Source organism: Empidonax traillii, unplaced genomic scaffold (assembly GCF_003031625.1).
Source record: "Empidonax traillii isolate 1590-97213 ecotype Southwest subspecies unplaced genomic scaffold, ASM303162v1 scaffold703:size332946, whole genome shotgun sequence".
NCBI classification, from domain to species: domain Eukaryota; kingdom Metazoa; phylum Chordata; class Aves; order Passeriformes; family Tyrannidae; genus Empidonax; species Empidonax traillii.
In genome coordinates this window covers 65,022-78,425 of record NW_020955896.1, presented here as the reverse complement: position 1 = coordinate 78,425, position 13,404 = coordinate 65,022, and the positions used below count along the sequence as shown (strand labels likewise).

Sequence of the window (13,404 nt, the reverse complement as noted above, 5' to 3'; positions counted from 1 at the left end):
GGTGAAGGAAAACTGATGGAAGACCACAGATGACCAAGACCAATGGATGAACAGTATCTCTCTGTCTCCATTAAGTACTGAAGACAGGAGTGCAGCTGACCACCTCAGACTGAATGCCTAACGTATAGATTACTGAGGTGAATGTGGGCTTAAGATTTCTTAAAGTTAAGCAAGTCATGAAATTATGAAGTGATTATGCCAATAGCACGTAGTTAAAAGAAGTAGTAGTATCCTGGATAGCTATCTGTCTGTAAGCAGGCTAAAATCACAAAAGCACATTTGAATTCGGGAATACACTTTTGTTCTGTGGCACTTAGAGTTCAAATCAATTAAAAAGCTTTCCCATATTACATATTTTTCTTGCTTTAAGAACTACTCTGTACTCAGCAACATCTGTACTCAGAAGCACGTAAGAGAAGAAAGCTAAGAACAGCAAAGGCAGTACAGTTTGCAATGTACCTGGTAAAAGACAGCTGTACTTGACAAAGTCCTTGACATTTCCAATACAGGTAATAGGAAAAGTGACAGGAAGCTCAAGAATAGATACTAATGAGAAACAGATACAACAGCTAACAGATACTGATGTAAGGTGATGTATGTAGAGGGAACACCAGAGATCTTCTCATACACAATTCGTATAAAACCTCAAAGCAAGTTAAGAGCTACTAAATAAAGGCTATAAATGTCAGGCATTCATTACATTATTTTTCCATTCCACCTTGCAACCCTGCCATTTAATATTTTTGAAACCTAAACCATATATAATGTTGAGGTAAAAGGCTGACTTTCCAGATAGTTTTTTGCCTTATAATATTTTCTGAAGCCTGACTACAGAATGAACAATATGGTCTCTGAATTTCTAATTATCATTTGAGGTATCTGAAAATATCTTGCCTCCTTCTACCCAGTTAGCTGAGGTGCCCTAGAGAATTGGAGAGAGATGCAGGGGGCTGGAAGGGATGACAGAAGACCTGTAAACATCCCTATCCTTCTGCAGTGGCTAGTGGAGGTAACTGAATCTCACCCTTCACCTTCCTTGATCACAGTTACAGCTTAAACACCTACCTTGAATATAAAATTTAAGCACTTAAACTCAGGTACCTACAATCTTGAACTGAATACCACACCATGCAAACAAAAACCCTCACATCTCCCTTTATTTTTTCATCATCAGTGAGATCTTCAAATTCTTCCTGTTCTTCTATACCACATATACTGATGTGAGCAGTAGACATTTAAGACTGAATCAGGAGTCGTTAGATTGGACATAGGGCTGTTGTCTACGCAGAAGGCTTTGGAATTCCTCATGGATCATGCCTGCTAGTGGTAGCAGACCATGTACATAGCAGATTCTGTAATGAGACTATGCTGCCTTATGGAAGATCCTGGGCAGGAAGCTGCTTTTTTTCCATAAATTGTGTGCACTCACAGTGTGATAGCTTGCCTGTTGGGACAACCAACAAATTTTTCTTGGCTCTGACAAAGTTCCTTCGAAATTCTAGAAGTGTGTTTGTTTCCCCTGATAGTATAAGAGAAGAGCATTTCCAAAGACACAGTTACTGTTACTAGGTAAATTAAAACCTGTCTGCATATGACACAAAACTTTTCTGGGTTGCTCAGTCTCTACAGAGACACTGATTTCTCCTGGTAGGGAAAAAAAAAAAATCAACAACATGGCCATACTCTAGGTACAGCTAGAGTATACAAGCTAATCACTTCACTGTTTATTCATCACTGCTGGCAAAACCTATCAATGGAACATAGGAACTGTCATATTGGATTAGAGCAGTGGGAAACATAGTCTACTATCCTGTTTCTGATAGTGGTCAGTATCAGCTATTCAGAAGGGACTGACAAGAAAAGTAGTCAACCACAAAGTTGTAAAGAATTATGTACTAACCTAACCACAGGGGAAGCCTCTTCTTTAATGTGTGCTTTGTTACACTATGGATATCCTTATACATTAAAAAATATATACATTTCAAACTGGGGCTAAATGATTAGATTCTAGTCTTATGCAAATAGGCTAAAGACACCTTGCACAGTTGTTTGTAATAGCAATATTCTCATAGAAAGAGAACTGCTACCCCACAGGAGCCAGATCTGTCCACAAAAGCTAGACAATATGGACATAGCTTATTTAAAGGTATTAAAATGAAGTATGATACTTAAACCAAACCAAACCAAAGTGAGAGAGGTTTGATGATGTCACAGATACAGAATAGTGGCGATTAATGCACCAGACAAAATGGCAATGGATCAAGCAGAACTTCCATGAAACAACACAGACCCTGTGTTATGTGGAGGGAATTTAATCTGAGATGTTCTGCAAGAAAAGAGTTCACTGAGTTCACCAAAACACACTTTTAAATGCTCAGACTTGAATATATATAAAAAGACACAAAGCTCAAGGTTGTAGAGAAGTATGATGGTAATAAATTAAAAGTTTCTTCTTACAATACATGTTTAAAGACAAGTGACATGGGGAACCCCAAATGTTTAAGTTCAGAAATAAACACCGTAATGAAGAATGAGACAGCATTCCTAAAGACAAAATGAAATATGTACATACAAGTCTTAATCTCAAGAAGTCTCAAAATGTATTACTTTACCTCGAGGACAAAAATGAAGGTGAAAACAACAGACATTGTTGCTAAAGGTACAGTCACTGGATCTGCAGCATCCCACTGAAATGCAAATAAAATCCATTCATAGAAGAGTAGCTATTAAATAGAAGAAATGCCTCTTCATTACCTTAACTTTTCTTGAAGGTTTTGTTAATGAATAGATTTCACTTTAAAATGAGACAGGAATGGTATCTTGGTGTACTCTTCTCTCATAGATTTACGGTCTAACTAGAAATTAAAAATAGTGGAACAGACCACAAAAAGGCATAAATTGACTCAGCTCTAAAAGTTACAATTAATCTACAGTGATCTGCCCCAACTGAGATTGTCGTATCTAGAAATCATGTTTCTTTACATTCATCACAGTAATGGCTCAATTGATAGTTAACTGGTGTTAGGAAATGTGGAACACATGCTGTACTACTATAATGAAATGCTTAAAAAAATCTCAATTACCTTAACTGATAACAACACAGACTGTGCCAGAACAAGTACAGCAATAGTTCTCTTAAAAAATGGATGCTGAGTTATATCATACATCTTAGCTCTAAAGCCATCGTTATCTGCAAAGAAAAAGAAAAGAGTTCAAGGAGAAGAGTTAAAATACACAATGGCATTTTTCTTTTACTTTTGAACATATTTTCCATGTTCATTAGTAGCAAAATAATCCTTTACCAGTTTCAAAATATATTTTTAATTTTCTGCTACAATTTTCCATATCAAATAGGGTTTCTGAACATCTAATTTCAAATACTGAACACCAGTGTTGCATGAAGGCTTTGGTACTTTTAGTGTAAGTGCATCATTCAACTGTTGTCAGGTTAATACATACCACTCATATCACTACAGCCAACTGCAAATATTTTTTCATTTAGAAATTCATTTTATCATTAAGGCTTATCCTAAAGCCATCGAAGCACAACCTTTTTTGGGTTGATTTTAATAGCCTTATGGAGAGATCTGTAGTTGGAGCCTGTTTCCACATTAACTTATGCACAGCCTCCTAGTGGCCTCACGATTACAATTTTAATTTGAATCGCAGACTCCTGGGGAATTATGAACACTAGGGCTTAACATGTATAAAATCAAAATATCTTTGATACCCGGACGAGGTGGGAGATGAAGAGGTTGCGCTATCTTCAGTCTGCTTTTCAAATCTTCCCATCGTCTCTGATCTACAGTCAGTAAAGCTGTCCCCTTAATAAACAAAGAGAAGCGTATAAAGCTTTTGTCATTTAACAGCTAAAACATTCAACACCGTAACATGAAAACAACATTCTCTTTGGTGCCTGAAATAAAGTTACATATGCAACTTTCCTTAAATAACACAGTGTTTGTGTAAAGGAGTCTGAAGTATCAGCTGTTACTCAAGAGGATTTCTGGATGCATTAGCTGTGAGTTTCCGGAACTCAACTCAGCAGGCACCGTTGTTCTTTGTAGCAGCAGCCCAGTGTGGGCAATGAAACCCTGCAGGAGGTCTTCCATTTGACTGAACATCATTTGCCAGGAAGCACTGTTTTAAAGACTGGTCGATTTTGTCTGGACTTTGCAGCAGAAAAATCCTGTGGCTCGTCAGTGCCGCTACAGTTTCTCAGGGAACAAGCCCTCCAGGAGACCACTGCTGCTTTCCACAGCTCTTCTGCTTGGAGTGTAATTGAAATAAAATAATAGTATGCTATGAATCTATAAGAGCTCTCCAGGGACGAAGCACAAAGAGAGGTGGAGACACACCCTTAGGGTGGGGTGGTGGTAGCTGGTAATGTGTGTAAGTGTTCTCATAACAAAGGGAGAAATAAGCAAACTCCAAATGGAATTCAGTGTTATCTAAAATGACCTTCAAAGCAAAGTGAGTTCCTTATCACTTCAGAGAACTGTAAAAACTCATGGAAAGATTCCAGACTAACAAAAACAAGAGAGACCTTTTCAAGGTAAATGTCAAAAGGCTGTCTCCCAGATACTTGGCTGCTCTCCCTGCTAGAAAGGAGCTGCATTGAGCTGGGTGATGACTGGGGTGATTTTGGGGCTCACCTGGGAATTGGCTTGTTTAGATGCTTGAACTGAGGCTGGCTGTGCAACTGATAAGGTCAGGATTCCTGCCTCTTAGTGGACATAATCTCTTTATGGAACTGTGTTCCCAGACAGCACCCTGGGAAGAGGTGCCTTCCAACACAATCCAGAAAAAGCAATAGAGGTAAGGATGCTGACTGCTTGTGTCAGGCCCAAATCGTACAATTTATAAACACTTAAATTAAAACAGAATCATTCACCCCAATGAGCATGTCTGGTTTATATTCTTGGAGAGCCTTCACTGCAAACAAGCCAAAAGGTGGCAAAAAAGAGTGGACTCCTGTAAAATCAGGAAATAATGGTGCCAAGTTGCTTTGCTGCTCAGAAACTGCCAGTTAGGGCCGTAGCCAGCAAACAGCACATTGGGTTGTTGCACATCTTCACACCCCAGAGTGTGCAATCATCCTTTCTCTCCAGTGCCATGAGTGATAAAAATATTTTATCTCATTATTTTTGTGACTTTGAATCAAAAGATGAAAAAAATTAATATTAATATCTCAGTGCCTCAAGGGCACCACAAGAGGCTCAGAAAACCCCCTCAGATTAAGCATTGTGCAGTGCGCATGCAGCAAATCCATCTAGAGTATTCTACCTTTAACAAGTGCAGACATGAGCTGCTCTGCAACAGTTCCCCTGGGGACATGTTTTTCTATTTCTCAGGGTAATCCAAAAAGCTCATATGAACTTCTCTAGAAAGCTAGATACCTTTCTGTTTAAGTGATGGACAATTATTTTTACAATGTTCTCTGCCAGAAAAAAGTCACATAGCTTTGCTCTGGACATGAAATACTGCAATGGGAGGGCTCTAATGAGACCTCTGAGCTGCAACACATACAAGTATAACACATCTTTTTATCTGCCCCCGCATGTATGCCTGCATCAAACTAAACCAGCAGCATCTGTAAATACATTGTGCTTTAGGTTCAGTCTCCATCTAGCAGCATGGCTGCACAATATATAAACTCAGACAGCTTTGATAGAGTGTGTGATGGATTGCTATCATCAGGTTTCAGTTTTGTAGCAAATATGGATCAGGTGTATCTGAAGACTTGCAGTCTTGCAGAATGCAAGATTGGTGTGCCAGTCGTACAGGTAGCCTTACCAGGTAGTGTAGCATCAGTTTCAGTTTTCTTACAGAGTCAGTTCTACTCAGTAAAATGCCTCACTCAGAATAAGCCACCTCACTCAGTACCTTGTTTTCATTAAAATTAGCGATGACAACTCCAACAAAAAGGGTCAGTCCAATCATGCAGCCAAGAAATACAAAAACATGAATGTAGATTCCATGGATCTGAATAGAAAAAAATAAGATTAATAGTTAAGACAAATCAATTTTATGCGTTGTAGAATTCAAAGACTTTGATGTGTTTCCTTACCGGCCCAACTCGATGAATAATAACATCTCTGACTTCCACCCAGCCTTTTAATGATAGAACTTCGAATAGTGCCAGCATTGCATTGCCCACATTGTCAAAATTAAAATTCCGAGGATTGGCCCTGAAATGCAGTACACAAATAGGCGTAACTTCAGCAAAAAAGTTGTTTTATTTGATACCTTGATTCTTCATAGTCTAACATTTAAATACCCTGCAAAGGTGTGTGTGTGAAAGCTTCTGCAATATATCAAAGTTCCATACCAAGAATAAGAAAACGGTAGCAACAGCAATAAATATTTAAAGCATAATATTTTAGATCCCTATGTATGGTTTATTTTCTTACTCAGAGTCTGATTCACAGTAATAAAGCTGTTGATAAAATATGTTCAAAGTTCAGGTTGAATGGGGCTTTAAGCAACCTGGTGTAGTGGAAGGTGTTCCTGTCCATGGTAAGGGGGTTGGAAAGAGAGGATCTTTAGGGTCCCTTCCAACCCAAACCATTCTATGACAGTATGTTGCTGCATTTTAGTGGTTTTGCCATTGAAATTAGAAAAATAGAGCATTCACAAAAAAATAGATCTGATGGCATTGGCCAGATTCTAAAATAAATTTACCTGTAGGAGATCATTCTCTAACACACATAGAAAATTTGGACTCCGAAGTCAGCAAGATTGTTTAAAGAACATGGTTCCCAGTTACATTACGATCAGGAACTGACAGCCTCAAGCAAACTTACTGAGAAGACATCAGATCTTCTTGGCTTACCTATACCATATGCTCTGATCTTTTTTTATCAGTTCAGATTCAAAAGAATGCAGCTGAATGTTAAAAGTACCCTCTTTGGGCCAGGTTTGCACGGTCCTCTGTTTCTACAATCCAAGACAGATAATCCAAGGAGCACAATAACTTTTCAACAGACTATAAGGTAAATAGTTGTATTCCAGAAGAGTCACTAAGTGTTTGGTGCCTCTTAAATCCAATCGCTCAGTGAAAAGGGAGCTCTCAGATGCAGATATTTCATTTTAATGCAGCCCTTATACTGTCATCTGGCTCTTGAAAAATCTGGCGTGACACAACCAACAGGTGGTATAAATGTCCTTGTGGTAAAACATTTTTCTGCAATATTCCCCAAAGTTTACAGTTATGCTGATTAAGTCAGCTTTTGCTTATTTCTGGATCAAGCTGAACAGGATTGAATTTGCTTACTCGAGGAAGAATTTGTCTGAAGCATACAGAAACAAAGACTTCTGCAGATGTCAGAGTTTCACTGACTGCTCAAATCACAGCGTATTATTTCATTAGTGTAGGGTGGCTCTGAAACCACCACTGCTGGTACATTCTTTATCCACACACATGGCCAATTAAAATAATTGTGGTTGTTAAGATGATTTTGCAAAATGCCAAGCAAGTAAAAAATATAAAAAAATTAAAAAGAGGGTGTTTTGCCTGTTCAGGTGTTGGGAAATATTAAATGAACTTTATCAGAATACTAATCAAAAACATATGTTAGCTTTTAAATAATTTTGACTACATTTCTGCCATAGATAGACCACGTAGATTTTCCCTGAATTGGAAAAAGAAAGAAGCTGCTACCTGGCACAGTTGATGGCCATAGAAGAGAAAGTCTGGTTTTAGACATGACTTGCTCATTCATTTTTATGGGTAGTTGTAGAAAGGTTGATTTCTTTTTCTTCCATCTTTTCCTGTTTATTCTTAGGCTCTGTTGTTGCTGTATAGCTCTCACAATTAAATGATAAACCTCCTTTGAGAAAGTAACTCCCATTGTAATAATAACCAAATCAAATCTAATTCCTATAGGAATTCCCATAGGTTTAGTACCTACAGGGATTTTTTACCTTTCTGGTTTATGAAGTTAAGGTTAAGTCCAGAAAAGTTTCATATATAAAGCTTTTTACTAAACAATTTTTACCCTTAATATCATTTAAATTACAATAAAACCCCTCCACCAGTAGTTCAATAGCATGAGATTTGAGCATTTTTCTACATCAACAGCTGCATTTTGTAAGAAAAAAAGGTCAATGTGTAGCAACTCACCAAACTCGTGGCACCCAAAATCCAGGCTTTTTCTCTCCAGGTCTTAACTTTAAATTGAGATTTTTGGAAACACTTACATTTATTCTGAAGATGCCATGACAATCTTCCTATAGTGAAATAAACCAAAGCCTGAGATTAAAGAAATGCCCGTGAGAGATGCCACCATGCCATCATAAATAGGACATTTCCCATGATGGGAAAGCAATGTAAAGATAAATGAAGGGTTATTTATAGGTCTGTGATTCATAGTCATGGACCTTTATTTAAATGAAAAATGCGTCTTGGTAAGGATTCAAAATACTCTTTTTCTCCCAGGACTGACTCTGCTTTTCAATTTGCAAGATTATGCAGCCTTTCACCTCTTTCCTAAAAACCATTGGTCTGTTCAGGTGATGATGATATTTCTCCAAATGGAGTAGGAAACACGGATAACTTTCTCCATGTAATCCACATAGCATTCCTAGTGCTCTGAACCTCTAGGAGTCTAACCTGTTTCTTAGTTGTGGACCTAGGAATGCAAATGTGCAATTTTCCATGGTTAATTCCATGTGCCATCCAGTCCTTTGCAGATAATAATGGCGTTGATTTGACAACTTTTTTAAAGATAGTCCACAATATTTGGACCTGCTTTACTTTTTTAATGAAAACACATCCTTATCCTCATTTGCATAATCCTTTTTACACCTCTCCCTCCATCATCCTGCTTCTGAACTAGAAAGTGCCCAAGATCTCCATTTCTCACACAACAGCTCTGATTTCCTCACTTGCTTTCCCCAGCAGGCAGAAATTGCACAACATACCAATATTTTGAAGCAGAAAAGCAGTTCTTACCCTAGAGATGATGTGAGGATCATTGCATTTAGCCAGTTTTCCAGCAAATAGCTGCACTCCAAAGCTTGCAAAAACAAGCATTAAAGTCAGCAAAAGAATAGAAACCTGTAAAGAAAAAGTTAGGTGTGTTAAGCTCTACTCCTACAGATTTGAAAAAGGGGATCAGCTCCTTTGGTGAACTGCAGGTAGGATAGTTTTGTGGCATAAACCTGGAGATATGGCTTTCATGGCAGGTATGTTACTTTAGGTTCTGATGCAGTAACCAGGTGCTGTGTTAGTATTAGTCTTATTATTAACACAGGATCTAAAAATAGCAGATAAGGATCAAAGCTTTCTTGCACTGTGTACCACCTTGCTAAATTCTGTATGCATAAGAATTACCATTCACTTTAAAGAGAACTTTTCAAGTACTTAAATATGTGCTCCTTCTGTTTTTCTGAATCAGGCTTTACTAATTAATCCGATAAGACATTGTTAGATATTTATCCAGGATAGCTACAATAAAGATATGGATGAGTAAATTATGATGTAAATATCTTTAACAGAATACTGTATCAATGAAATATTAACTAGCTGTATATTTTTTGTTCTTGTTCTATTATTGTCTGCAAATGTTTTGTAGCTTAGCCTTTTACATCAACATGACCTAATACAGCATCCTGTTAAGGAATGAAGTATCTGTTCAGGCTGACAAATATCACATAGGGCCTCGACAATAGATTAGGTTCTTCTGATCAAGCAATCCCAGACTCCGCTACTGTTATTATTACTATAGTGCATAATTATGATCATAGTAATAACATAAAAATGAGATCCAGATCTGTGATAAACAGCTGTATCATCTCTGGTTGCCTCTCAGAAAACTTGAGGGTAGAGACCTTCAGCTCAGAAACCAGGTTTACTTTTTTTCTTGCAGAGCTGCCACACGCTACTTCCTATCTTCCTTGCCCAACTTGAACTGTAAAGAAGGGGTAGATTTTTTTTTTCAGTAGTCCTCCTATGTAACCAGTGAAATGCATGCTGAATTAATAAAATTTATAAAAGAATTATTAAAGCAGCTTTATTCAGTATAAATATGAGTTACTTATATTCCCCATTTTTAACCTGTTCTGTGTTATCTCCAGTGATAGCCACAGTGGAAAGTAAACAGACAACAATGCTGAAAAGAATAGAAAACATACATGTTATAGCAAAGTGTTATCTTAGTACTCCTTCATATATTTTAACAAGAACAAAAAAAAAAATAATTGACACATACCAAAAAAATTTCCTTAAAGCCACTAAACAGCTCTCGCACCACTTTTCTCATCTGAGGGACCAGTTTGAAAATTCGAAGAGGTCGGAGGCAGCGGAGTACCATTAAGAGCTGAGCTCCAGATTTGGCAGGGACATTCTGAGGCATCCAGCACAGGAATATCAAACTCACCTGGAGATGACAGGGCAGGAAAGGGCAAAGAAAGATTAAGTTTACAATGCCTTACTTGACACAGGCACAGCACAGAAGATCAACGAATACTTCCTTAGAATTAAAGGAAATGATTAGGCAAAAAAGCACTTAAATTAGAAAATGGACTTAGACCTCTTGCATTCTGGCTTATTGTCCTAACTAACGGGCATCAGCTTCAGCCTCTGTCTTCCCCTTTGCCTCAGAATCTACTTGATACTTTTCAGCAGATGGAACTGTTCCAAAAGAAGAAATCAATTTGGCTGATTCAGAATAAGGTCACAAACTACATTCTTGGAGCAGGTGGCATTATTTCTCTACTCCCTTTTCATTTCAGAGATTCTATCCTGAATCTAAGAAATCCTCACCGGGAACTCTGTTAACAGTTTTCTTGACAGTTTTTCCTTCCACTTTGTTACAGTTTTGTCACTACATGGTCTCATCACATAAATGTTATATATTTGAAAACATTGTCAATTTATTGATTTAAAGTCTGTTAATTCTAATTTTTTAAAAACCAGTGTTATTATAGGGGGAAAGAGGTGAGAGGGTTACAATGAAGTAAGGGCACAAAAAACGGAGGATCAAGCTGGTATCACCAATATGATTTAAAACATAATATAAATTGTTAAAGCAACAGTGACAAAAGACAGCTGCTCCACCAAAACAAAATGATTTTCTAGTGCTTCAGACTTTATTTCATATTCTTTTAAGACCACCACAGGCACATTTGGAATATCCAAACTACACCACCTAAATTTTCCTTCAGACAAGCAGAGGAATTCAGAGAGATTGAAGAAACTAATGCACACAGGAATTATGCATACTACAGTAGGAGTTTTGTACAAGTATGCATATTTTTATTTATGCTAACAATGGAAACTTTTAGATACAAATTGATCACGACAAATTTTATGCAGCACATCTGCCTGGTGGATTTATCTCTGAAAGATTTAATCTAAATCCATCAAAGCCATTTTTCTCAGTAATTTCTTCAGTTACTAAATAACAGAATAACAGAATATGCTAAGTTGGAAGGGACCCACAAGGATCATCGAGTCCAGCCCTTAGCCCTGCACAGGACCATCCCCAAGAGTCACACCATGTGCCCAAGAGTATCGTCCAAATGCTTCTTGAACTCCTTCAGGCTTTGTGCTTTGACCACTTACCTGAGGAGCCTGTTCTAGTGCCCAAACACAAATAAAGCTATTTCATACTGTATTATACTGGGCACTGGTTTTGACACATTTTGTGGTGTTTACTGTCATATGTGAAGAGGAAATGGACACCCTTCTCCTGTATTTGAATGGAATGCAAGAAATTTCCCAGGTACAAAGGAAACAGTAGCGTAAGTTTTTTTTTTTTTCCTGAGAACCACTACTGATAGGTTTAGGATAGAGAAAGATGTTGTTTTGCTTTCTACTACAGCAACATCAGCAACAAGGATGCACCTGTCATCAGACAGTAAAGGTTTAAAAACACCTTCTATAAGGCAGGAATACTGTGGCGAATGAAAGAAGCAAAGAGTATCTATGAAACAGGTAAAATAAAGATTCTCCTGCATAAGAATGCTGAAGCGAGGTCAGAGATCCTGAGTTTGCTTTGAAATTAAGTCAGATCTGATACTTAAAGCATGTTAACAAATAAATAATTAAAAGGGACCATACAACGACCCTACACTAAATTGCCAGGTGCTTATCGCATCAGCGTATTTTTAGACGTCTAAACAAGTATTTCTACACATAACCGACAGGAATGCACATGAAAACAGTATCTGAACAGAAATTATACTATTGAATTGCATCAGGGTGCAGAGCCAAACTTTTTCATACTGCTGAACATTTAAATAACCAATGATATCAAAATTAAGGATGCTACGAAAACCTCCCATAAACATAAAAACTTACAAGATATATAAATATGTCCATAACGCCTCCAAAGTCCCTAATGACAGCTGTTGGTGTAAAAAACAAGCCATCTGCCATAATCTTCAGATTAAGCTCAATGCTCATGAATATTACAAAAACATATTCAGCAATCTGAAAAGCAAAGCAGAAAACAGTCATAATTTAGGAATAGGTAGTGGAGAGAACCGAGGTGACTGTGCTTCGTTAACTGTAAAATGATTCAGTGGCAGTACCTGGAGCGTTGGAGCATGCATAACTCTTCTAAAAGGGGATTCGAACATCATGGAAATACAGGAGCATATAGTAACAATGATCATGACCCAGTCCAGGTAAGTAACCAAACCCAGCAAGTCACTGCAAACAACACATAAGGAAATTCCATTACAGAAATGCCTGGAGTGCTGTGTACTTGTGCCATGGCTACAGCACAGTTAAATGCTTTCCTATGAAAAATCAATTAAGCTGAGGAGTGCCAAAGATTTCAGTATTTTACAAATGTGTAGTAAAACCAGAAAAGTCACATGCAAGTGAAGAAGAAAAGTCTGATTAAGAAATCTGCTTCTTATTCATTCTCCTCCCCAATCAACTCCATGGAAAGAAAAAACCTTTTTGGGAAAAAAAACAAAAAGAAATATACATGTGCATGCACATATACACACATACATGCAGGTGTGTGCTCACACACTTATGCTGCAGGCTTATGTCACCAAGCAAAGTTACTTTTGCAGTGCTTACTAAAGTTGATGGTATTTGGTATTTTTCACAGCTCCAGTAACAGGATCTGTTTTAGAACTATAAAAAGAAGAAAAGATAGAGTAATTTACATTTTATTTTACTTAACATTATAATTATACCATGCATCCATCACCTCAGAGTAATTTCTGTCCAAAATCAGGGCTCCATATTATCTCATCTTCATTTTAAATGTCTGAATAAGTTTCATTTAATTCTATGCAATTTCAGTCATATTGCCAACACAGCTGGTATCACTTTAACTCATTGCTTACCTGTAATTCCTCTAATGATTCCTTGAACTGCTATTTTTTTGGGTCTTGCTTTTGCAAACAAGGACTTAATTTTGTATGTTGCTTGGGAAT

General features: G+C 37.4%; 1 protein-coding gene across 1 annotated transcript in view; it reads right to left on the bottom strand.

The window, feature by feature from the left end:
- The window catches only part of NALCN (sodium leak channel, non-selective), a gene marked incomplete at its 5' end in the record, with an annotated part of 90,382 nt that overhangs the window by 14,393 nt on the left and 62,585 nt on the right, over positions 1-13,404 (bottom strand). Inside the window, 11 exons of the mRNA XM_027900070.1 lie at positions 2,613-2,687; positions 3,084-3,190; positions 3,731-3,824; positions 5,887-5,985; positions 6,071-6,191; positions 8,126-8,232; positions 8,957-9,061; positions 10,215-10,382; positions 12,308-12,439; positions 12,541-12,661; positions 13,043-13,099. Of these exons, the coding sequence (XP_027755871.1) occupies positions 2,613-2,687; positions 3,084-3,190; positions 3,731-3,824; positions 5,887-5,985; positions 6,071-6,191; positions 8,126-8,232; positions 8,957-9,061; positions 10,215-10,382; positions 12,308-12,439; positions 12,541-12,661; positions 13,043-13,099 (1,186 nt within the window). The remainder of the gene's footprint in view (positions 1-2,612; positions 2,688-3,083; positions 3,191-3,730; positions 3,825-5,886; positions 5,986-6,070; positions 6,192-8,125; positions 8,233-8,956; positions 9,062-10,214; positions 10,383-12,307; positions 12,440-12,540; positions 12,662-13,042; positions 13,100-13,404) is intronic.